The following is a 27,009-nucleotide window of genomic DNA, read 5'->3' as shown; positions in this document are numbered from 1 at the left end:
TCATTGACCACCAATCAAAAAGGACCTGGTTAAAAGTAATTTTTTGGCTGTTCGGGTGGTCATTGTTAAAAAAACCTCTCATACTGACTTTTTTTTTTTCAAAAAAAATTTTTAGCTCATTTACTTCGTTTCTTTATACATTTTGAAAAAATTTTCTAGTTTTTTTTTCTTAAAAAAAATTTTTTTTAAAAAATTTTTCCCCCGCCATCAAGATATAAGGGGGGTCATCTTTTGGCATGAAAATTTAAAAAACTCAAAAGTATGTTGCTCTTAGACCTTTAAAATTTTAAAAAAACAGCTGGTTTCCGTTTCTTAATTTGCTCACTTTCACTTTTTTTCGGGCATTTTGGTCTTTTATACAGAGTTTGTTGTACTGCTCCAAAGTCTTTTTTGAAGATGGAACCACTTGCTTCGGTCAAAAGGGTTTTTTCAAAACTTTTTTTTATTATTATTTGCAGCGGGGGAAGCATTTCAATCATTCAAAAAGCATGATATACTGTAACAAATTATTTTTGTTCAAAAGATTTTTTACTGAGTCAGGCAAGAATCAAATACCAAGAAATTAGGGTAAAAAGAAATTGTCGTTTCCCGTATCCCGACCTACCATAAATTTTTGGCCCCACCCAAAAAGGACTTTGTCTTTGAGAAATTTTTTTTTAACTTTTTGCCAAAGTTGCAATTTTGCATTTTTTTTCTTTTAAAAAGGGCATGTGTTTAAATCAACTTACAGTTAGAGGCATAACCCCCCTATTTGATTCATTTTTTTGACACAAAAATAATTTCCAAAAAAATCTCCCTAAAATAATTTTAAAAAACCCAAAAAAAAAGTTTTTTCCACCACTACCCTAATTTTTTTTGCATGTTTCCCGAAACAAAATTTTTTTTTGACCTAAATAAAGACTCCATTTCATTTTCTTTATGATAAAACATTTTGGAAAAAAATCATAAATTTCATAATTTTGCAAATTTTTAAAAAATTTTTACTCGTCACCTTCCATGTGACAACAGAGTTGATGCCCTCATGTGCCAACAATTTGTAAAAAATCTTATTTAAACCACTGGACAGTTTACACCAAAATTCACGAAGACATAGGGGGGTCCTCTTTCAAAAAATTTCCCAAAGAATTTTAAATTTCCTTAAAAACCACCGAAAAAAAAACTTTGAAAAGATTTCTTGTCCTTTTATGCAAGGGCCAATTCGGCCACTTCCCAAACCAAAAAAATTGCTTTTTTTTCTCAACATCCCAAAATGCAAGGTAACATTTCCCAAAAAACAGATCAAAAAAATGGTTTAATTTTTTTTAATTTTTTGTTTCCGAGAACGGGTTTCTAAAATTGATTTTTTTGCTCACTGTACAAAGTGCAAAGGGGAGCTTTTTTGATACGCGGCGTCGTCGTCCCCCGTGCTCTGTAAACTTTTTTTGTGACCCCCCTGTAGGTCACATTTTTCATGGGGTCTTTATGAAAGTTGGTTGGGTCTCTTTTTTCAAATTTTCAATATTTGATTTTTGTTTACAGTTCACTTTTTGAGAGCAGGGACACAAAATGGAAGGTCAAAAAAATCCATATACTTGAAAACAAGAAAAAAACACCAGAAAATAAAAAAGACAGAAGAACAAAGGGAAAATTTTTAAAAAAACAAAATTTTTAAAGGGTAGGAATTCAGGATTTATTTGAAACTAAATTTTTTTTTGAAACCAGTGTTTTTTCTAAGCTCTGTTATTTTAAAAATAATGTATTTTTATTGGTTTTTTTTATTTTCGGCCGGCTTGCAAGCGAAACATAGTTGCCAAAGTCTATTCGGGGTTATGTGGTGTGTGGCCCTCCGGTTTTTTTTCCGGGACCATAATTTGGGCACAGGAGCAATTTGTTTATATATGGTTTTGAAGTTTAACCCATTGGAGGTTCTGCGCAAGCCCAGTTTCCATCTAAAGGGCAAAATCAACTTACAGGGCAAGGGGCAAATTTAAAATGACTTTGTCTGGACATTTTTTTCTTCACATGGAGGATTTTTTATTTAAATTGCACAATGTTTTACCATAGAACGGAGTGTCATGGCCCAAAAACCGGGCCCCAGGGGCTAAGGGGCAAAGGGCACACTTAGAGTCAAAGGATACAAGAATGACAATTTGTCTGGAGCATTTCTTCTTTATGCATGGGGGGGACTTTGATGAACTTGGGAAATGTTCACCCCCTAGACGGATTAGGGAAGAACCGGTCCCTAGGGCTAAGGGCAAGATCACACTTGGAGGGCAAAAAGTCAATACAAAATTCTTTTTCTGGACATTTCTTTTTTTATGAGGGATTTTGATGTAAATTGGCACAAATTTTTCATCTCAGGACGGAGTGTCATGATAAGATCCTAGAATTTCTTCCCTTTTTTATTACTATAAATAGCTTACATTTGAAAATTTTTTATTACTGGCCCTAGGAAAAACAAGACCACCTTTGTAGTAAAACATGCATGTTACATCAAAAATTTTTGGTGTATTTTTACCATCTCTGCTGGGGCGGGAAATTTTTTTTGGCTTGAATTTTTTTAAAATTTTTTTTTTTAAATTTTTTTTTTTAATTTTACGTCCTTTTTTTTACGTAAAAAACTGATATTGTAACTTTTTTTCAATCCTTTTATTTGGCATAAAAATTTTCCTCTTTAGACAAGGAGTGTAGCCAACTCCCGCCTTTTGACAGCTGGGGAGGCTTGAATATTGCCCCTGGGCATCTATTCTCATATTTTATGAGATTTTAAAGAGAATGTTTTGTTAACCCCCCTTTGTAAGCTTGCTTTTACAGTCAGTAGGTTTTTTTGGCTTTCCCGAGAGACTCATGAAAAGCTTGACAAATTTTTAAAATTTTTTTTGGTACTAGTTTACAGGTCAAGTTTGACTTTGGGTTTTAGGTCAAAGGGCAAAATAACTTTCAAACGCTTTGGGCCCGGGGGTCTACTTTAAACACAGGGGTTACAGAAAAAATCGGTTGTTTGAATTTTAGGTCAATAGATCAAAGGTCAAGGTCACAGTGACCCCTTTAACAGTTGAACCGTTCCGAATGATAACTTTAACCTTTAGCCTAGGGGTGATAAAATTTTGGGAACAGGGTTTACATCATAAATACAGGTAAGTTTACCTTTAGTATAGGGCAGGTCACAATAAGGCAAAACAGAGAAAGTTTTTCAGATAAACTTAAAGCTTGATCATGGGTCATGAAAATTGTTTTGGGATTTTATTTTGACCCCATGGGGCCCCCAATGAGTTGAGGCACGGTCAAGGGCCACGACCCTCTTTAAAATGATCCCCGGGGGGCACCCGGGGGCTTTCCCCACCATTAAAACGGAAATCGCCATATACCTATCCTGTGTCGGTGTGATTAAGTTCAACAAATAAATAACGGTTCTTTAAAACGGTTTTTGGACAATAACTTTAGATGCTTGGGATGAAAACACAAAATTATACAAGATTGGGCTTGACCACAATTTTCCCGATTGATTAGAGTTCCAAAGGGCAGGGTACCCAACATTAAACCCTTTTTCCCTACAACAACTTTAGAAACTTGGGCGGGGGGATCAGAAAAATAAGAGATTGAATTTGAGGTCATTAGGGCATAGCTCAAGAAAATGCTGCTTTTATATTTGGGTTATTTGCGATAAAGGGTATTTTAGGGGGATAATTCGTCAATTTTGACAACTCTGTGTTAAGCCACCTGGGGCAAAAGTGTCAGGTACTTTTGTGATGCCCTGTGCCGTCCGTTTCAACAATTTTACTGTAAACACCAAAAAGGTCACAATTTTGACCTAATCGTTATAATGGGCAGAATGTTACCCTCAATAAAATCTTGGGCACATTAGTTGGGTTATCTTTTATCAAAAAAAAGGGCCCAATTTAAATCCAAGGAAAACTTTTTAACACCGAAGGTCACTTAAGGCTATACTTTATGAAACTTGGTCAAATGTTAAACTTATGATCTAAAAGGGCCCCTAGAATCTGGGTTGGTAGGGTCAAAAACAGGGCAAATCAAAGGAAAAACTATTTACACTCTAAACCCAAAAAGACCAAATTTTTAATGAAACTTGGGCAAAAGAATCTTAATGATCCATAATCAGATTCAAAACTGGGTCAAGGGGGGTCAAAAACTAGTCACCAGGTTTAAAACAAAGGGGAAAAACTTGTTAAACTCTAGAGGTCACAATTTTGGCCCAATCTTTTGAAACTTGTCAAAAATTTTCCCCCAATTAAATATTGGACAATTTGAATTAGGGCGCTAGGGAAAAAACTAGGGCATCAGGTCAAACAAAGAAAAGCTTTTTAACCTGTAGTGCACATTTTTTGCCCAAACTTAATGAACTTTGTCAAAAATTTTATCTTTATGACTATAGGCCAAGTTTAAAACATTTAGGTGGGATTAAAAAATTTGGGCACTATCAAACAAAGGGAAAAGCTTTTAACACCAAGGCCACATTTATGACTATCTTTATGAAACTCATCAAATTTTTAAACTTGATACTTTCATCATTTTAATCTGGGTCATGTGGCCCAAAAACTAGGCCACCAAATCAAATCAAAGGAAAAATAGTTAACTCTTTAGAGGCACATTTATGATCAAATCTTAAAGTAACTTGGTCGAAGTTGATCTTTATGTCAATATTCAGGGAGCGAAAAGGGGCCCCATGGCCCCTTTGTTTGTTTTTCTTTTTGTAAGAGAAATTGTACATTTTTTAATACGATTACACAATCACTTTTCTTATTTTTACAATACTTTTTCAAAACCCGAAAAAAGCATCCATACTTTATTTAAAAATGTTTTTTCCGTTCAGCATATTTCATGTATAATAAATCAAGTTATGTGACTGTGATCTTATAAAGTGTTAAAAAATAAAAACTTAAAATGAACAGTTTTAAACAAAAAATAAGTGTAATCAAGTCTTTGTGATGTGAAAAAAAACAAAAAAAAGGTTTGTTTTTCGAGAATTTCAGAATTACAATTAAAACAAAAAAAAAAAACCCCAAACCCGCCAAGAAGGTAATTTGTCCCCTAAATGACTCTTTAACCCCCGTTGGGGGAAAAAAATTGTTAATGTGTGTCGTCGTTTAAATTTTTAACAGGAGTTCAATCTAAAAACTTTCAGTTTTTTTTATATTTTAGCTCACCTGAGCACGCGTGAGCTGTTGTGATCACCTTTAAATCTGTCATTGTGCTTTCCCAACAATTTTTCCCGTTATAAACCCTGGAAGTTTTTTTTTTAAAATTTTAAAGGGGATTTTAAGTCTGGTCGATTCCCGATTGAGGCAGTGCCTTATTTCATATTAGTACTTTTCGTTATGCGATGTATGGGCAAAATTAATTCAAACAAATTGTAATCTAGTATGCATGCCGTGACCATATTAAGGGGTATATGGGTCCCTTGGTCTGAGGAGCATATTCATTTACTATTTGTTTACAACACTTACCTTACTTTAACATCAATCATAAAGTTCTTGTAGATTTTTCCTTTCATTATATGCGCTCCTGTGCTGATGGCATTTAAACAACATTTCACAGCAATCTCTCGGAACATTTGATTGGCTGTCGTTCTTGTGTCAGAACCAATCAATTCGTCTAGCTCAACCGTAGGAACATCAATATGAAGAGAGTGGAGAAACCCCTTTGATTTCGCCTAAAAGGGTGATTTATTTTGACTTTTTTATGGAATAATACTATTATTCATTCATAGATTTACTCTTACAATATATCCAGTGATTTTTTTCATTTATGTTCAACAGAAATGCCACCATTAATTTGAAAGTCATATTGTAGTAATTTCCGTTTTATTAAAACATTCTTTGTAATAGCCATTTTGTTACACTCGTATGTTTCAACAGTCTACTAACATAAAATAAATCAAAAGGTAATGGTGTATCATTACGCACAAATAAAACAGGAGAAAATAGAACTGCACAAAATAGTAATAATAGTAAATAATTAGCATTTCGATAACACCATTTTAATCAAGATGGCATAAATTTTATAGAATAATGGAAGAAACGTTTACAGTTAAGAACACTACCTTCCCAAATGTTAGCAGTATCTTCCGACATCCTTTTTTGGTACATTCTGCTGATATTACACTTGGTACTTCTGGAATAAATATTTTCGCAGTGAAAATAAGTTCTGCACTCATTTCACAGTCCTCTTGGAAAGGACCAGAGATGAAATTGTAACTTTTATTTGACAGTTGTTCTGTGCGTGCACAACTGAAAGGAAAATGTGTTACTACATTTTGTACTTTTTAATTCAAACAATTGCCATACCTGAGTTAATAACTATCAGAATATCACGGTCCATTAAGGAGATGTCAGTGCAGAAATTGTCGTTCGAGATTCTAAAATGTTTCCCCTGAAATGGAAGGGAGTGAAAGCTAAGAATTCCTACAGTAGATGATAGTATCACATTGATACAAAGCTACTTTGCTTAACTGCATTCTATACTTCTAAAATGGCCTTACAATTTGAATAGTCAAACACACAAATCATATGTTTATTCAACTGGTAACACAATGAAATGTTTATCAAAAAGCTACTTCTTAATCCTTTTTGTTTTCTACAGCTGTTACACAGTGCAAGTTTTATTAGAAAGCTGGCTGACTTTTTTTTTCTTTTTTATACTTGTAACTACTCAATGATGACCGTAGTCCGGTGATTACCAATTTTGACAGGTCTCCTTCTATGTTTTGCAAAGTTTTATAGCCGTTATCAACAAAACCACGAATATCGTCCAAAGCTGGAATGAAAGACTGAATATTAATATCCCTACAATTATTAATAAAATGGAGGAGATTGACTTTTTGTGTCTTTTGAATCACGCCTGTATTTTCCTATTTGGTAAAGAAATACAATTCAAAAGTATAACAACTTAAAACTCATTGCAGAAAATTTTGTCTGAGAGGTGGCGCCCTGCAATATCGTTCATTGTTGGCAATGTAATAAGTAAGATGGACTTGGTTTGAGGTGAAGTGGGAACACTATCACCTAAAGTAGGAACCTAATCCTGTTACTTTGTTGACGTAGCTGTACTACAAGGCAATTAGACGTGCTTCAATGTGATACTATCATCTACTGTAGGAACCTTATTATCTTACGTTGACGTAGCTGTACTACAAGGCAATTAGACGTGCTTCAATGTGATACTATCATCTACATCTACTGTAGGAACCTTATTATCTTACGTTGACGTAGCTGTACTACAAGGACATCAGACCTGCTGCACAGTGGTCCTATCATCTATAGGTACCTAAAATTGTTACTTTGTTTGACGTAACTGCATTACAAGAATATAAACCCTGCTGCGCTGCTCGGTGTAACTATTACTACAATAGCAACCTAACAAACAAGAATCTATGTCCTCTACAAGAAAACTTGTACGGCGAAATGGAGATACTGCTCCTAGCTCATTCTTAAACAAATCCGTTGTTAATCCGGATATCATATACCTACACTTTAGTATAGCTCGATAGTAACACAATCTGCTTTGACTTACTTGCGCCATATGTTGGGGGACATTCAGAGGCATCAATTAGTCCCATTAAAGCAAGACTGTCACTACCCATGTAGTAAATTTTGCCTCCTGCACGAAGACTGAAAATGGGAAAAGGAGAAGTCGATGATAAAGAAATAAGGCAAACTAATAATGTGAAGGTTAATTTCCAAAGGCAGATTATGACAAAACCAGGTAAAATGTACATTTACTTTGATATGTATTAAGATCAAGAAAGAAGTAACAAAACAGACGCGTTACAAGTACAATATATATTCTGCACATATGAAATAAAGTGTCCACACAAGTGAAATACAGCGAATGTAACTGCGAATGTAACAGTATTCTCAACTATGTAAGTGACCTTTTTTTATTCGGTCTTTGAGGTTGGATTTCAACAAAAAACCTAAAAATGCAAAAAGGACGAAATTAATCCGAGACCAAACCTCTGTCCAGCAGATTCCACGATACGACTGAGATCTTGTTTGACCTTATACACGGCTTTGTTAACAATGTTGTAACATCGCATCAGATCTGAAGGTTGGCTAAAACAAAATTGTGTTATTTCTTTAATTTAATGTCATAACAACATTCCTAAGTACAAATTAATTACAATTATAGTGAGATAATGCATGTTAAGCTATAAAAAAACATTAAAGTTATCGTGACAAGTTCAGTTATTGTTCTACCACGTTCAATTTCCGCATTTGATATTATTTAACTACTGAAGAAAAGACGGCTGTTGCAGGAGCAAGTTTGTTTAAAATATTTCAACGTTTATTTATTATGTTGTCGGTGTTAATTGCAATTTAACATTGTAAAGTTTTCCCTTTTCCGACAAGAGGCACACGTATTAACATTAAATGTCAGATGTGTACATTGTTTTAACAACTGAAGTTGTTGATGTGATTATGTGAAAAGAGAATGAGTGTCCTTTTCATTGCTATTATGAGCGTCCTATTTTAGACAGGAGCAAATAAAATTATAAGACAAATTTTTGATGCATGGCATCAAAGAAGCCGCAATTTCTTTGTTCCTTAAAATGTTTTAGGCATAGAAATATGGAAGTTGTCTATGAAGTAAAATGTTTAGTAGAATAAATGACTTTAAAATTGCACCACGTAAAATTATGATTGGTGCTCGGTGATGTTAAGATTCCGTATCATCAATACTTCAGATTTATACGTCATTTATTTAGGACAGGTGAAATATCAGACAATTATCCTTCTGCATGCCATACAACATCTTAGGAATTGTTTTACACTGAAACTTATGGAAGCCCTGGATGGACAATTGATTTCCGTACTTCCCACTTCTGACTTCTAACTTTTGCACTTCTCACTTCCAACTTCTTGACTTCCTACTTCCTTCTTCCTACTTCTAACTTCTGCACTTCTGATTTCTAACTTCCACACTTCTGACTTCCAACTTCCTGACTTTCGACTTCTGATTTCCAACTTCCACACTTCTTACTTCCAACTTCATGACTTCTTACTTCCTTCTTCTAACTTCCGCACTTCTGACTTCTAACTTCCGCACTTCTTGACTCCTTACTTCCTTCTTCTAACTTCCGCACTTCTGACTTCTAACTTCCGCACTTCTAACTTCCAACTTCCTGACTTTCGACTTCTGATTTCCAACTTCCACTTTTTACTTCCGACTTCTTGACTTCTTACTTCCCCTTTCTAACTTCCGCACTTCTGACTTCTAACTTCCTGACTTTCGACTTCTGATTTCCAACTTCCACACTTCTTACTTCCGACTTCTTGACTTCTTACTTCCCTCTTCTAACTTCCGCACTTCTGACTTCTAACTTCCACACTTCTCACTTCAAACTTCTTGACTTCCTATTTCCTACTTCTAACTTCCGCACTTCTGACTTCTATCTTCCACACTTCTGACTTCAAACTTCCTGACTTTCGACTTCTGATTTCCAACTTCCACACTTCTTACTTCCGACTTCTTGACCTCTTACTTCTAACTTCCGCACTTCTTGACTTCTAACTTCCGCACTTCTAACTTCCTGACTTTCGACTTCTGATTTCCAACTTCCACACTTCTTACTTCCGACTTTTCGACTTCTTACTTCCCCCTTCTAACTTCCGCACTTCTGACTTCTAACTTCCGCACTTTCGACTTCTGATTTCCAACTTCCACACTTCTTACTTCCGACTTTTCGACTTCTTACTTCCCCCTTCTAACTTCCGCACTTCTGACTTCTAACTTCCGCACTTTCGACTTCTGATTTCCAACTTCCACACTTCTTACTTCCTACTTCTTGACTTCTTACTTCCCTCTTCGAACTTCCACACTTCTGACTTCTAACTTCCGCACTTCTGACTTCTAACTTCCTGACTTTCGACTTCCAACTTCCGCACTTCTGACTTCCAACTTTCCCTCTTTGGAAGTCGGGAGTAAGAAGTGTGGAAGTCGGAAGTAAGAGGTCAGGAAGTTGGAAGTCAGAAGTGCGGAAGTTAGAAGTCAAAAGTGCAGAAGTAAGAAGAAGGAAGTAAGAAGTCGGAAGTAAGAAGTGTGGAAGTTGGAAATCAGAAGTCGAAAGTCAGGAAGTTGGAAGTCAGAAGTGTGGAAGTTAGAAATCAGAAGTGCAGAAGTTAGAAGTAGGAAGTAGGAAGTCAAGAAGTTGGAAGTGAGAAGTGCAAAAGTTAGAAGTCAGAAGTGGGAAGTACGGAAATCAGTTGTCACTCCAGGGCTTCCATAGTAACTAGATGACCTTGGACAACATGTCAAGCTCGACAGGTGTCAAAGGGACTAACAGCACCAAGTTTGACCTTTGACCACTAAGTATGACTTTGAGGTAGGGGTCTCTGTAAAGAAATTTAGTTCCATGTAACTCTTTCTGTCTTAAAAATATGTTAACCCGAGTTATGTTGTGACCCATGTGCACACCGGCACAGCAGCTACTAGCAACAAAAAACATCATGACATTGTACCAAAATGTAAAATTTATACCACTGCATCACTGAAAAGAAACAGTAACTATTATAACTGTTATGTAAAAAGATTTTTATTCAGTTAGCAGACGTCTTGGAATGTGAAATATAACTTGATTATAATTTTAACACGGATCGAATATCTTCTGGATTTAAGGTTTTGAATCATTAATACCAATTTCTGCTAATTTCGACCAAAAGCTTTAGGGCGGTCATTCTGGAGATTATCTTCAATGGAATATTAGGGCTTTACATCTCTATAATTTGTCATACACGCAGAGTGAAAAATTGCCACTAAAAATCTGATAAATTGGTGCCTATTTTGCAAGTCACACACATACCTTTTCACTCCAACACAAAGAAAATTATTCTTCATTTAAATCAAAGTTATCACAATAACTTTGAATCCAAGTTTTGCAAAGTAAAGGTACTGATCTACAGATTTCGGCTTGGTCTTATTATGAACGTTAGAAAATGAGTTTTCGTTTCTAAACTATCTTAAAAAATATATATATAAAAATGAAAGAAAAAAGAAAAACATAATTTCCTTTTAATTATGCCTTAATTAATTACGTCTTAACACTTTATATTGTAAAACGTTTATCCCTTTTCTAAATCTGAATCCATTGTTAAAATATTCATTCTGCTTATGTCCAACTTTAACTCACCATTAAATACTTGTTTATAAAAAAAACAATTTTTGCAATACTTGTAATACTTTCTGCTGAGGATACATTGTTGAATAATTTACTGATTATGTTCTTACAAATGGATCAAAATGAACGGTAATTGACTTCTTATTTTATTATGCACTGTGCTATTAGATAAGACTTACTGATATCAAAGTAACATAATGCACCTCTAAATTGTTTATACATATTCATTAATCTAACCAATAAGAAGACTAATATTTTTCATTTAGGTATCATAGTTTTTACATAATTGTAATGGAAGATTAAGGGCAATTCAGACCTTTATGATGATTTAAACTAGTGAGATTAGTAAAACAAAACTGAATCTCACTCGACTCATGAAGAAGCATAGACCACCTGTTAACTAAATGTTGATTAAGATCTCTATCCACAGGAGAAATTTGGAATTTATTGCAGGATCATGGTTCCCGGAAATAAATCTTCCTAACGTACTGGAGCAGATAAATTCGAAAACCAGTCTGTATAGTCTTGCATTCCTACAGGTATTTTTGTTGGAGAGAAAGAATTTCAATCGCTAATTTTGCGCGAAAAGATCATTTCAAATATTCTATTACCTTATAAATATATTAACATTTTTCACTAAAGTTAGTTTATGATGTAAAAATATGCGAAATTCACAGAAATAACTATCAAATAAATCAAATAAAGTATTTAAGAAGAGGACCCTTTACAAGTCTACAAAAATGGGGAAAAGTTCTTTTACGATTGTTGCTGACAATTTAATGTTATAATTATGATTATATACCTGCATCAAAAAGAAATTGAATGATTTAAAACAATCAATTTTGATTTTATACCTTCAAATTTTATTAAATCATTTAGTGTTATGTACAATTTTTACAATCTATACATAACAGGTAATACAACAACTGATCCTAAATTGACGACGTCATCTCCACAAGACACATTTTTAAGCGTACCTACTGGCTTCCAATAAACAAGAGCTCGTAGAACACGAAATGCCCCCCTTGATGCATTCAGTAACTGCACAAGGAACATAAATTATTTGCTCACTGTAAACAAAAGTTCTACTGTTCTGGTTCAATGTGACCTTGACCTTTGACCTACTGACCTCAAAATCAACAGGAGTCATCTGCTGGTCATGATCAACCTCCCTATTAAGTTTCGTGATCCTAGGCCCAAGCGTTCTCAAGTTATTGTCCGGAAAGGGTTTATCTCTTCCGGGTCAATGTGACCTTGACCTTTGACCTACTGACCTCAAAATCAATAGGGGTCATCTGCTGGTCATGATTAACTTCTCTATCAACTTTCATGATCCTTGGCCCAAGCGTTCTCGAGTTATTGTCTGGAAACCGTTCAACTGTTCCTGGTCAATGTGACCTTGAACTTTGACCTAATGTTCTAAAAATCAATAGGGGTCATCTGCTTGTCATGATAAACCTCTTTATCAATTTCCCTGATCCTAGACCCAAGCGTTCTTGAAATATCGTCGGAAAATTGTATTACTGTTCCTGGTCACTGTGACCTTGACCTTTGACCTACTGATCTCAAAATCAATAGAGGTCATCTGCTGGTGATGACCAACCTCTCTATCAACTTTCACGATCTTACGCCCAAGCATTTTTGAGTTATCATCTGGAAGTCGTTTTACTGTTCCGGGTCACTGTGACCTTGATCTTTGACCTGCTGACCTCAAAATCAACAGGGGTCATCTGCTGGTCATGATCAACCTTTTTATCAATCTTCATGATCCTAGGCCCAAGCGGTCTTGAGTTATCATCCGGAAATGGATTGGTAAACCGACGGACATCTGCAAAACAATATACTCCTCTTTCTTCGAGGGGGGGGGGGGGGGGGGGGGGCATAAAAATCTACAAAATTCTTGCATTTCGGCAGAAGTCTGTTCCTAGTTACATATATGAATAACAGCTGAAGTTACGACTGTATTTGTGGCGGTAGCCCAATAGCGCCGACAGAGTGCATGATATCGGTACTTTTAGAAGTGATTATTCTAATCCCAGCTCGAGTTCTTGTTATTTAATTAAAGCACATTCTGTTTTAAGATACTTACAGATTCTCTTCAGGGTAATACATGTCACAAAGCCCTGTCAAACATATTGTTTCTAATAGTATTTTCGTGGCTGTTCCACATTTCATCCTGCTCGATCCTGTTATAGGGTCTGGCTATAGTATGAAATATATTTATAAAGTATATTCATTTAAATCTTAAGCAACCTGTTTTGTTTTTATCATCTTTTATATTTCCCTTTCTTATTTACATTATCTAATTACAATACAAAATAATTAATATCGTGTCTCCGTTCTTTGACATCAGACTGTCAACGAAAGCAAGTGAAATAAATATTGTACAACTTTATCAAAATGATAAATTTATGGGAATATGCTAATTAACATATGTTAATATTAATTGAGTAAGTCATAAAATGATATTATTTCGTTTTCACTTTAAATAAAGCTGTAAAGAAGTATATAAAAGCCTGCATTTCGTAACAACTTAAACAATTCACAGAAACATACAAATGACATTATGTACCTATGTCTAAAGTTGATTTGACTCGGCAAAAATGCTTACCCCAACAACTGGGTTAATGATATACCCCGAGCGGCTCTTGCTTGGAAAAATTTTCAACCGATTAATAACTGTAAGAAAATACATAAAGAATATGTAAGAGTAAATCATCGTTCGTCTGTATCTATCATGTACTTAGCTTATAGTTCGTGTTTTTGTATATAAATCGTAAATTGTAAATAATCATGTATTTTGTTTGTTTGTTTTGGGTTTAACGCCGTTTTTCAACAGTATTTCAGTCATATAACGGCGGGCAGTTAACCTAACCAGTGTTCCTGGATTCAGTACCAGTACAAACCTGTTCTCCGCAAGTAACTGCCAACTTCACCACATGAATCGGAGGTGGAGGACTAATGATTTCAGACACAATGTCGTTTATCAAATTGTCACGGGGAACATAAGCCCCGCCCGAGGTTCGAACTCACGACCCCGCGATCCGTAGACCGACGCTCTACTTACTGAGCTAAGCGGGCGGGCTAATAGTGGCGTAGTTTTTTTTTACAGTTTTGCAAGTATAAATATATCAAATGACTGTTCAGAAACTTATAAGGAACCGATTACCCTGTAAAAATGTTTTATCCCAGTTTTCTATGGCTGTATTTCTGTAAAATAAAAAAAAATATTGAGGGTGATTAAAACATGTGTGATATTTTTTTCCTGAAATACACATCAAGCAATGATAGGATTAAACTTCTAATAAACCAATATAAACGGTAAAATTTAACCAAACACAAAAACATATAGAAAACATATTACCAATGAAATATAAATGAAAACTGTTAAGGAACAATTGCCAAAATATAGATGAAAACTGATACGAAACAACTGCCAAAATATAAATCAAAACTGATACTAGTATTTCCATTCGATACCTAGCTAAATTTTCTGGATTAAAGCCTAGGAGGACGGGAACAAACTTGGGGTTGTCCATGCAATACTCCAGCTGTCCGGCAACATAAGGTGCTGATAAGCCACACGTTATACCTATATACAAAACTCGTGTCTTGCCCTCAGATACCTGTAAATTACAAAAAGATACCATGTCAAATTGTTGAGTTTTTTTGTTTGTTTGTTTGTTTTTTTGTTTGGGGGCGCCATTTTTCAACAGTATTTCAGTTATATAATGGCGGGGTTCTGGTTTTGATTCCGCGTAAAGAATCTATGATGTTATCAAATGAGCAGCAACAGCAAAAAAAGAGTAAAATGAAATGAATCATCTGTTTCTTTGTACAGAGGCATTCTGCCCACAGACAGATATATTTTGGAAAATATCTTATACCAAGCAAGCAATCCCAAATGTTAGGCATCAATCTGACATAGTTTACAAACTCATCCTTAACATCTCATACTTGTTTTTATCTTCGTTGTACAGATATTTATTGAGAATGTGATGAAAGACGGACAAAACCTGATCTGACTTGCCTAGCAACAAGCAAAGGGATTCATGTAACCAAAAAGGCACTTTTAATATGATTATTAACAAATGTCCATGTTTTAATATTCAGTTTTACAAATTTTATAATGGGCAGCAGGATATATTTGCAAATACATAATTGACATGGTTTATTCCACGGGTCGTGCAAGAGTGCTCTCTCTGTTTTCCTTGATAAAAACAATCATTCTTCGGAGTTTATTAAATTAATCATAGGTACAATATGTTCATTAGAAGAGAACAACAATATGAGATGGCAATACAAAATAAAAATGCCTCTTAAATTTGAAAAAGAAAGTAAACTGATGCTGTTTTAAGGGTCGTTTTCCATTTTATTTGAATAATATCATCCCCGGGTACATTTTGCCAGTTTGTTTCTCATCAGTACGACGAATAACTGCCCTGGCTGTCATCACTTTGTTTGGCATTCTGAAGTGGGGCCTGTCTTCAGTTTTGTATGTATTTACTCAATTATTCCTATCTCATTTTGTATTTTTTAATTTATTCCTAGGAATCATTTACTCTGAATAAAACTAGCAAGAAAACATATCTAGCCTTAAATGTACCAAAAGTAATGTTAGGGTTCACATTTCGATTTTGTCCGTATCAGTGTTATTTTCGTAACTGAAGTTGCATTGAACATGAAGGAGGACAATTTTGTTGAAGTTCATATAAAATGACGTAATCTTGTGTTATTACCTGAAGGGTGAGTTTGAAGTTTTAGCGTAGTATCTACAAAGTTTAAAAACACAATATCGTAGTCTCTGTAATACACTGACAAAAATTTCTTACTTAAAAGGGGGCATAATTTTGGAAAACTAGAATGTAAAGATAATGCTTCCTATTATACTAATGTACTGTCGCTATGAGCAAGTATACTGAATATCTTGTGTAATGTAAAAGATACTGGACATATAAAAATTTTCCTAAAGATTAAAATGGGCATTATTTTTTAAATATTGCAGATAGAGTTACACATTAATATACATTGTCCCTGTGAACATGTGCAGTAAATTTGAACTGGATATTTTAACTAATGAAGAAAGCTTTATAAAAACTTTAACTAATGTTAAAAAAATGACATAACTCTAAAATACTGCAGGAAAATTACGCGTCTTACCTGACTAATGCACATTCTTACTACGAACAATTACAGTAAGCATGATTCAATGTAGAAGATATTGGACTTTATGAAACAAATTTACCAAATTTTGAAGTTAAAAGGGGCATAATTCAGGAAATAATATAGATATAGTAATACAACTTGTCACCCTTATAAACATTGTCCCAATAAGCAAATCATGACAGAAAGTTTCAAGTGACAAATTTAAGCAATGAAAGAGGCATTGGACTTAATAAAAAAAGAACCAAGGCGGACGCTGACGCTGACGCTCACGCCGACATCGATCTGTGGCGAATGTAATAATCCTCTTTTTTCTTGGAATAGTCGAGCTTCAAGGCACTGACCTCCAGATTTTGGTTAAAAAAAAGATCTTTCTTTAAAATTGAAGTTTCACATTATGGATGATTTTTTTGTTTTTAAACTATCTTAAAAATGCCAAATTAAGAAAATAAATGTTCACGTCGGGAATCGAATCCGAAGCGCCGAGGCAATAAAACTTTTACCGCTGTCTTTACCAATACCGCCGCGGAGGACTACGTGTTTAGCGCGTTAAATATAGATACATGTATTTATATGACAGTTTACCTCGAGTATAGCGATACAAACGCTTTTGGATTTTCAATTAGTAAAAGCAACTAATTCTTTTGTGAGTCAGTTAGTAGTTAAATTTGCAAAGCTTTCTTGAGAAATATAGCATTAATTACCTAATACCTAAACTTCTTTTTCTTTTGTTGTCGAACCATCTGGAGGCATGTGCCTTTAAAATGTAAAACTGAGGAAACATGTGTTTAATATGCAAATTGTTTGTTTACAGTACTTGTATATGTGTTTGAAAAAAGTGCTATCCCGCTGCTGACGTCACATATTTACCAACACGAAAGTTAAAAAGGAGAATAATAAGGTATGAGCAAGCAGGTGGAATGAACTTATACTGCCGATTACATATAAGAAAGAACTTACGTGCTTTCGATACCGTCAACGTAAGGAGCGAAAGTGACAGTCATCATATATGTTAGCTTATTACTAAATATTGAATACGTACATTCGTACATTTTGTACGAAAATAATAATATTCATGTCCTTTACCTTTTTCAGTGCCTCAATACCGGCTTGAGGGTCGTCTTCTGGAGCTTCTTGTGACGTGAATAAAGCTCTGAAATTCATAAATACGTTAGTGTACTTCATACTGCAGCAAAAGAGTGTCTTGCTTTTTATTTTGGTCATTCATATTATAAGATTCTTTCACTGGTTGTAGGTGCAGATGGTAATATCCGGCCTCGAGGGTAACTATTTAGGCGGTAACGAGGTTCCTACCGAGTTACCGCCTAAACAGTTACCCGAGAGCCGGATATTTCCATCTGCACCTATAACCAGTGACAGAATCTTTTTCTTGCATACCGATTTCAAGAAATAATAATGAAAAATAAAATCAATCGAACGGTTTTCTTTTTAGAACTATTTCTTATGGCAGTGTATTTAAACAAAGCGCGGGAAACCAACGTCCATAAACAGGAAAGACGTCATGACGTTTCAAAACAAATAACAGTGTTTAGTTCCGGTTTTGTTTTATTAGTTGCAGCGTAACGTTATGAATTTATGATAAAATAACGTGTTTTGAATCGAGAAATATACTATCAGGAACCAAAAGGAACTGTCAAGGTACTGATTTTTTATTCCGTTTTTAAAAATAAAATGTAAATTACTACATATCTTCTACATACATGTAGTTCGTAATACGTCATTTATAGCACGAAAGTCATCTTACACCCCGGGGTGTAAGATGGATTTTTCCAGCACCGGTAAAAATACCGGAAATCCCCGTCTAGTATGCAAGAAAAAATTATATTTTACAGAAGTTTGCAAATACTTACAAATATTGAAAACTGCATATAACAGCATAACAGACATAGCAGTTATATAAATATTTATAACAAACATCTTTAATAATCATGATAGTTACGTAACAGTAATCATAGTCATAACAGTTATCGTAATAGTCAAAACAGTAGTTGCCATAGTCATAACTGTTATCATTATAGTCATAATAGGTTTAACAGTTAAATAGTAGCCATAACACTTTATAACAGACAGATTAGTAATAACAGTTATTTCACATAACACTTACATGGGGATGTTGTTTATAAACTATGGAAAATACAACATAATGCTTATTTTAATCAAATAATTGTAAAATGTGTAAAAAGTTTATCAAAAGAGAATGTTATGCAAAAAATCGCTAAGCATTCTACAGTAACAGTTAGCCGCTACGCGTTCCTATTTGATGGTGCGATGACTAACAATGAAACTTTTCTCCTAAATCCTACAAAAAGACGGACGGAGGGGGTGCAATTTTGTCTAGGCTCCTGGTGCCCTGACCTCAGCCAAGCTGTTGTGTACATTGGTGTAATTATATCTAGTTTGATTCTCTTTAGATGTTTTACTTTATATAATCTGGTATTTCTCAGCGGTTAGTTATTTTCTTTACACAGTCTTGTCTAACTTGTTGAACGTAAGACATGTGCAAGGTTGGCATGCCCTAAATGCGTTTAAACCCAGTTTCCTTTATATAGGCTACTGACCGTTCCAAGGCGATGCCCCTATTTTCAACTTGTTTTTGTGTCCATTTCGTACCTCATAATACATATTTTGTCTGGTTTCTTTCCTTGGCCCATCATCCCCTTGAATTTACGCCCCCTCTTCTTTTACTATGCGCGAGGTTAGGAGCCAACAATTTTGACCGCCGGCTGTCCCTGGGCGGTGCACCACTGTTTTGTTTATTCCTGCCACTGTTTTGTTTGTTCCTGCTAAACTGTTTGTTTGTTCTGCGTGCGAGCATGCGTGCGTGCGTGCGTGCGTGCATACATGCGTGTTTCCGCTACTGCGGTTTGCGGTGTAGGGAGACTACCTTTTTGGAGCGTGGCTTTCCCTGTGGAATATTCACCACTTTCGGAAACACTCACCCCACCCCATCCCCTACTTTGCTTTGCTTTGCCTACTTTGCGATGCATGGCTGTGTTTGGGGTGATATTTGCTTCGGGGAAATCTACCCTTACCTTTTAATTGGTACTGGGATGCACCGATACAGGGTTTCTGTTTAAAGAATATCTTGAATTACTTTCTGGAAATCCAGCAGAAAAAAAATAAATTACTGAAAAGAAAGACTGAAACATAACTGTAATAAAATAACCATAATTCTTGTGAAAATTTTCATAACAGATTACTCAGTCTAAAACCCTGTTAAAATTATGTTATTTGTGAGCAACTTACTTGTCGCCACCAGCAATCAGATACCGGAATATTTCCGGACGTTTCTGTCTACGCTGCAGTTCATTGAACGTCCTCTGTATAACAAAAACAAAAACAAAAAATTCACTAGGTAGTCGTTTTCTTTTTTAAGCACTTTGCACAATAACACAAATAAAAATATCACATTGAAAAGTAAATTGCAAATACAGTATCAACTTAGCCGCCAAAAGGCCATATTTAATACAATATCAACTAACCTAACCACCGCGAGGGCATATCTAATACAACACAACATGACCACTAAACTAAGTGTTCATAGCTACTATAATAACAGCTTAACCGCCAAAAGGCCATATTTAATACAATATCAACTAACCTAACCACCACGAGGGCATATTTAATACAACACAACATGACCACTAAGTGTTCATATCTACTAAAATAGCAACTTAATCATGAAGAAGTCATATCTAATGCACTATCATCATGACCACCAAAAGGACATATCAAATATGTCCTACCAAGATATTACAACACCAAGAACTCATATGTAGCACTTTCACCTCCGCATGAAAGCTTCTTAGACCTTTATGCAAATGCGTCCACATGCGTCCAAAATATATTACGCATTGTACATGACAATGCTATTTCTTTTCTTCCCCTTTTTTCAGTAAACGGGATAAACAAACAGACGGACACGATTCCATCTTTTAAATGTACAGTGCAGAAACAACACGTTACTTGTTTATTAATGTTGCTATTCGTGCTGATACTTTCATCGGCCAACTGCTTTTATCGTTCAGTTAACATGGAAATTGAACCAAAGGTGTTGCATCGTCTAGTACGAAACATAATGTACCAAATATCGTCAATTATGGAATATAATTTACCAAATACGGACATATAATAGTCGGTCATTTGGTATTTATATAAAGAGGTGTATAACAAATAATAAGCATAACTGATAGGGTGTCTTTTATGGAAACAAGTATATCATATCTTTTTGTATTGAAAGTGTTGCATCGTCCAGTACGGAATATAGTGTACTAAATAAAGTCAATTACGGAATATAAGAGCAGACAATCAGTAGTTATGCTCTTTATTGATTGTAAATGTACAGAATAAAAGACGACACTATTCATGGAAATTTTCAGAAACAAACATTGGTGCAGGTAATATTTCTTTAAACAATACACTGTATATTACAGATTATCAGATTTTTATACAATATATAATGGTTCTATGATTAATCAAAAGCTCCATTTGATCTGATAAACCCGAATAGTTAATATTAACCCTTAGCCTGCTATATTTCTATAATGGACTGGTCCATCTTTCAATCTGGACAGTACCACTTATTACTCAAAGGGGTTTTCACTGAAAATTTACTGACTGAATAGCGAACAGTGCAGACCATGATCAGACTGCACGGATGTGCAGGCTGATCTTGGTCTGCACTGGTCGCAAAGGCAGAATCATCTGCCGCCAGCAGGCTAAGGGTTAAAGTCTTATATATATCAGAGGAAGATGCAGACTTGATGTAACAAGACTAAAGTTTAATATGCCCCAGTAGTGTTTCAATTTCATACATACAGCAATCAAGTCCTAGAGTATATGGACTTATATTAAGTGCATTGTTTAAATGACATTAAGTTATATGTAAATTACTTACAGCAACCATGAAGCCGAGCCGACCTGACGTTCCACATCCGCTGAACACCACTATACCTCCTCCGTCTTCCTGTCAGGATAGAATAGAAACTTTAAGATTTGAGTTTCTTGACTTGATTAAAACAATATTTTATCTTCTAGACCAAAACATGGTGTATCATAAATAAAGTGATATATATAATTACATACATATTTTGTTAAAGAGCAAATCATAGACCTTTTGCAATTATATTTCCATTTTAAACAAACGAAATACAATCACCTAGTACCTGATCGAAGACATCCATTTTCTCAGACGTATTTATTACGCACGCTTTTTTTTCAGAATTTTAGTTCAAATCTATACTTGAGATTGGAAAAGCTTGCACAAACTGGCCAATTTGGTAACTATTATGTCAAAGTGGGTATAACACTGGCTGAACAAACATGTGTAAACAGTAAATGGTCTACCTGCAACATCTCAATGACGTGACCGGAAACATCGTCAATCCTTTTGATGATTTCTTCACTGAACATAGACTGTAATAATCGATTCAAAAACTAGTACATGTAAACTGTTTCCATAACAAATAAATTAAACTTTTATGTCTTCTGAAAACACGCATGCAGCACATATAATAAGAAGATGGTGTCTTGCTAAACTGACCAAAACTTACTTATGTATACACATTTTGTATCATTCAATGTTAACAAAATTTACCAATGAAGTATACAATAACATGAGTTTTATGCAATTCTTTTCACTTTTACCTAATAATAGAAAAACATCATGAACTTGTCAATAAAAAGGCAATGTAACGATATTAACTTACAAAGTGAAGTGTTTCTGTCAACTTTACATACCTTGTAGTCCTCATAGCCATTAAAGATTTCTTGATCACATTTCTCCAACAAAGATACAATTTCTGCAATTAGAAAAGTGTCTGCTGCATACATAATTTCGCTAACAACCGTATTTTAAAAAACATGTTCGATATTGGCTTATTTCGTTAATACTGTAACTTGTTTACCTAGTCATGGGGAGATGTCTTATGTAACACTGACTATAACTTGTTTACCTAGTTGTGGGGAGATGTCTTATGTAACACTGACTGTAACTTGTTTACCTAGTTGTGAGGAGATGTCTTATGTAACACTGACTATAACTTGTTTACCTAGTTGTGGGGAGGTGTCTTATGTAATATTGTTACTAGTTTACCCAGATGTGGGAAGATGTCTATTTCTTCTTTAGTATGTTACTAACTTACCTAAAGGTGGAAAGCTATCTACTTCATCTGTAATTGTGATACTAGTTTACCCAGTGGTGGGGAGATCCAAGTTTCTATTATAATTACGTTGCTAGCTTATCCGTGGTGAAGAGATATCAATGTCTCCTGTAAGTCTGTTACTAACTTGACCGTGATGGGGGGTTGGTTCTAGCTTACCTATGATGGGAATGTAACAGCCTGCCTAAGGCGGACACTCTACCACATCGCTATAAGAAGCTTGCTCAATAGCAAGGAAGTATAAATGCACCCTTATACTCTACCCTACTACATTTCGAAGAACACCTGGAGCGACTTGACAAACTACTAACACGACTAAAAGAATGCAGACAAAACTTTGGTCCTCAGTTCATACAGAAAACAGACTTACACACTCCTTGGTTTTTAGCATTCAGATGCATTACTTATAGAGAAAAGGAGTTGAAGAGAGACTAAAATAAGGTAGCCATAGTCAGATGTGCAAAGCCATCCAAGATCATACTAGGGCCAAAAGAGTCGAGAAATATTTTAAGAGAAACTGACAATGAATTAGAATACGGTCAGACAACAGCCATCATTCATGAAACAGAAGGTTTTACCAGATCTCATAGACATTACGCCAGGAATAGTGAACTATGACTATAAGAAAAACAGACAACTTTTGGTAACAGATTCCAATCTTACAACAAACAGTGTAGTAGTTTCACCCAGGTCTATCATATGTGAGTTGTAACCTGTTAAAATAGAAGACAAACTGTTAAGTGAAGCAGAAGAAGACAGTTTAAACTATTTCTTCTGTAATTCTGTTAGTAATTTACCTGGTAGTTGGGAGATGTTTTTTTCTTCTACAATCCAGTTACTAGCTTACCTATGGTGAGTAGATGTCTATTTCTGCTATTATTCTGTTACTAGCTTACCTAGTGGCGAGGAGATGTCTATTTCTTCTGTAATTCTGTTACTAGCTTCTGTGATTGGAGTAGACATTTTGAACTGCAAAGGAAAAGAAAAACAAACAAAAAACACCTGTGTAAAATAAGAGTTATAATTATAATGTTACTTTTATATTGCAAACAAAAATACATTACACATATGACAATTATTCGTGTAAATCCTTTGAGTAGGGATGATAACACGGCTGAGTTAGAATACCTCATGTATGAATACACCTTTTAAATGTAGAAAGACAGTATGACAAAATTTACCATCGTTGTACAGATAACAAGGTCGCTATTTAATGTCAGATAAGGGAATACAGGCATAACTATAGTAAACCAAATGTTACAGTTATGTCGTCTTAAATTATACGATAGTACACAGCATGGTTCTGTTTAGACCATCGATATTTTTATTTCTGAACCCCATATCTCAAAAGTCAAATTCTAGAAACTTCTTTCGTTAAAGTGTAGTATTTTGATTTACATAGTATAAATCCTTACATTATAATTATGTTAATTTAAACTATCATAAATTTTATGATAATACATTGCCATATTACTGACAAATACTCGTGTCTGTTCAGAGTTAGGCTGCAGGTTATATTGATAATTGCAAAATTGACATGCTTAATTCCACTGGTGAAAAGTGCTCTCTTTATATATATATAAAACCACTCTTCAGAGATTATCAAATTTATTAGGAACATTGGATTCATTAGATGGAAACAATAGTATTAAGAGGCGACTCAAAATGAAATATGTTCCTTGAATTCAAAAAAATGTAAAATGGTTTTGTTTCTTTATGGCTTTTATTTGGATAATATCATCACTGTAAACCTTTTGTCTTGTTTGTTTCTCATCATAACTAATTAATGCCCTGTCTGTTATTACTTTGTTTAGTATTCTGAAGTGAAAGCTGCATTAAATCCTTAATATTATATCCTTACCACCCTTTATAGTCTTAAATGTATTCATAGGAATCCTTTACTCTGATGACAATGTATACATGTTTTGAAACACCCTCTAAATTAAACAAGTTAAAAATACATCTATACTGAATGAAAATTACTATAAAGAATGCTAAGGTTCACATTTCGACCTGTTTTATCATCAGCATCAGTGTCATTTTCGTAAATGAAGTTGCATTGGAACGTGCTGTCAATAAAGAAGCAGATTCTATTTTTGTCGAAAGGTCTTAGAACGAATAAATCGTGTTTTCAGGAAACTTTTTTGAGGCCGCTAAGAAGTAAATTTATGAAACTTAAAATTATCGGAAAATTCTACGATTTAATAATCCACGTATGTCTGAACTTTTGCTCAGAATGTTTATTTCAGATTTAAACTATTTACTTGAAATACTCAGTCCTAAATGCAGAATCGTGTTATGATTTTTATCAAACTTGCATATTATTTTAATTGTATCTCATCTTATATTAACAACACGACCTGTGCAACTTCAGCTACGAAAATGACATGGATGCTGATTAGCACAAGTCGAAATATGACCTATAACATTCACTCTTGTATATTTAGGCTACATGTACTTTCTTGCTAGTTTTATTCCAAGAACGTTTAAAGGTATATTAGATCCAAATTTCATATTTAAAAACATGAACAATTACTTCATGTAATATATGTATTAAACATAAAATTAACAAGATTATGTGTATTAACAGTAATATGCATTAGGTTCAAAATAGTACACATTGTATACATGTATAGATAAACACAGTATAGCCGTGTACTACCACTGAAAAACTGATTGTTTTTTAACAATCAAATGTTACTGCATGGCATTTAATTATGAATGTAGCTCTAAATGCAAACATGGTTCAAATATTTAGTAATTGATAAGGATTTTATACAGTTGAAGTAAATATCTAAAGATAAAATATTTTAGTGAAAAATGTTCATTGGATATCTTTAAAATGTATACATTGTCGACAAAGTAAATGATTCCCAGACTTTTTTTAAATTATAAAGTGAGATAAAAACAATTAAGTGCATATAAAATTGAATGTACAGAATGCCAAAATCAAGTGAAAACAGACAGAGTATTAATTGATACTGATGAGAAACAAACAAGACAAAATGTGCCCAGGGATGACATCATCCAAAAAAAACCCCTAAAACAATCATTTAAATAGAACTAGCTTACTTTTTAATTTAAAAAGCATACTTTAATTCTGTGTTGCCTAAATATTAGTACTAAATAGTTCAAAGTAGATAATTAGAGCTAGAAATAAAGCAGGTAGCATGTTATTTATCAAATAATGTAGTTAAAGGTGTCATGCCATGAACGGAGAGTCGTATCAGAGTAACAAAACAACGGAGGTTATTGATGTACAGTAGAAAAAGGAGGGGACCAAGTCCAGAGCCTTGTGGTACTCCACAAATATTACCGGAACTTCGTCAAAGGAAGCACCAAATAGGACAACAGTTCGTGAGCAACCGTGAAGTAAAGATTTAACCCAGATATATACTTTGGGAGATACACCATTCTCTTTAAATAGAAAATGTGGAAACTGCACAGGTCGCTCGAAACGACAAAAATGAAAATGTTGCAGGCTCGGTTTGACTGAGTCTGGTCATGGACGGTAGTGGAATGCTACCGCCCACGCCCTCTAACCCCGGGTTGAGCAGAACTCAACATTTACACACGTTACAAGTACCAAAAACAATTTAAATTAAGAGACATCCGCAGATGTGTTCATACGGCGGTGCACATGGAACCTTCAATGATACACCGTGTGTAATGCCATAAAAAGCGGCGTATGGTCCACAGTTAAAACAATAGACTTGTCCTAAACGAGAAAACAATGGACATAACTAAACAAACTGGACTGGTTATAGAAAGGGGATCTGAGGTTACGGAGCCTTCATATATCACAGAAACTGCCAAAAGACAAAATTAAAAAGCAGGCATCATATCCAAAAGATGATACCAAATACTATGAAAGCGGTAGTATTGGAACCACCAAAGCCGAAATAGTCAAGCTGAAAAACTAAACATTACCAATAACACAACATAAATGCCGTGCTGAACGATCTGAAAAGATCGAAGTATAACAGTTTATATAGAAGTGTTAAGGATCAACGGTACTCTATAAACATCTTGTTTGACATCGTTCGTCTATGAGACTATCAGTACTTAAGGAATTTCATAAGACCGTCTGCCCTGAAATCCGTACAGCAAATCATAGACGATGTTCTGTCGGGTAAGAGAGGTTAGATGAGACAAAATGCTCTTGAAAGAAGCTTGTGAAAAATACAAGTCAGGGAAATTTGTTGGCCGCTGGTGTCATCCTTCTTAAATAGTTGTGTCACATTTTTGTGGTGCAGTCTGATGAACTCTCGCAAGACAAGAGGTTTGGTAAAATAAGGATCAGCAGTTTAATTCAGCTTAAGACTGGAAAGAAGCCTGAAGATGCCCGGCATATGTAGTTAGTTTGTTTGGCCTATAAAAAAAAGTTTATTTTTACAAAGACAGCTGATGTTGTTTCTGTCAGTCTTTTCGAATTTTATTTACCGTCACTAAAAATTTCGCGTGCAGCCCATGTTTATAACACCGATATCAATAATACTGGCTCATCTAAAGGTACGCAGAACATGGAAAGTGTCGAATTTATTTATTCAT

The 27,009-nt window shown here is 34.7% G+C and overlaps 1 protein-coding gene across 2 annotated transcripts in view; it reads right to left on the bottom strand.

Annotated features, from left to right (window-relative positions):
• The window catches only part of LOC123524403 (glucokinase regulatory protein-like), a 31,442-nt gene extending 7,789 nt beyond the window's left edge, over positions 1-23,653 (bottom strand). Inside the window, exons 1-17 of one of the 2 annotated variants that reach the window (XM_053538898.1) lie at positions 23,587-23,653; positions 23,355-23,427; positions 22,037-22,098; positions 21,644-21,712; positions 21,195-21,263; positions 19,544-19,617; positions 17,363-17,429; positions 14,594-14,739; positions 14,283-14,323; positions 13,725-13,792; positions 13,203-13,315; positions 7,953-8,051; positions 7,510-7,607; positions 6,677-6,753; positions 6,285-6,369; positions 6,041-6,111; positions 5,445-5,650 (exon numbers count right to left, since the gene is read on the bottom strand). In XM_053538898.1, coding sequence (XP_053394873.1) covers positions 5,445-5,650; positions 6,041-6,111; positions 6,285-6,369; positions 6,677-6,753; positions 7,510-7,607; positions 7,953-8,051; positions 13,203-13,315; positions 13,725-13,792; positions 14,283-14,323; positions 14,594-14,739; positions 17,363-17,429; positions 19,544-19,617; positions 21,195-21,263; positions 21,644-21,712; positions 22,037-22,098; positions 23,355-23,421 — 1,412 coding nt within the window. In that variant the 5' untranslated portion in view covers positions 23,422-23,427; positions 23,587-23,653. Of the gene's footprint in view, positions 1-5,444; positions 5,651-6,040; positions 6,112-6,284; positions 6,370-6,676; positions 6,754-7,509; positions 7,608-7,952; positions 8,052-13,202; positions 13,316-13,724; positions 13,793-14,282; positions 14,324-14,593; positions 14,740-17,362; positions 17,430-19,543; positions 19,618-21,194; positions 21,264-21,643; positions 21,713-22,036; positions 22,099-23,354; positions 23,428-23,522; positions 23,566-23,586 lie in introns of those variants that run through there. The other variant, XM_053538899.1, reaches the window with a different exon arrangement.
• Positions 23,654-27,009: the final 3,356 nt, after the last annotated feature.

The sequence above is a fragment of the Mercenaria mercenaria genome, chromosome 3, assembly GCF_021730395.1.
Source record: "Mercenaria mercenaria strain notata chromosome 3, MADL_Memer_1, whole genome shotgun sequence".
NCBI lineage: Eukaryota > Metazoa > Mollusca > Bivalvia > Venerida > Veneridae > Mercenaria > Mercenaria mercenaria.
This window is presented reverse-complemented; position numbering and strand designations above follow the sequence as displayed.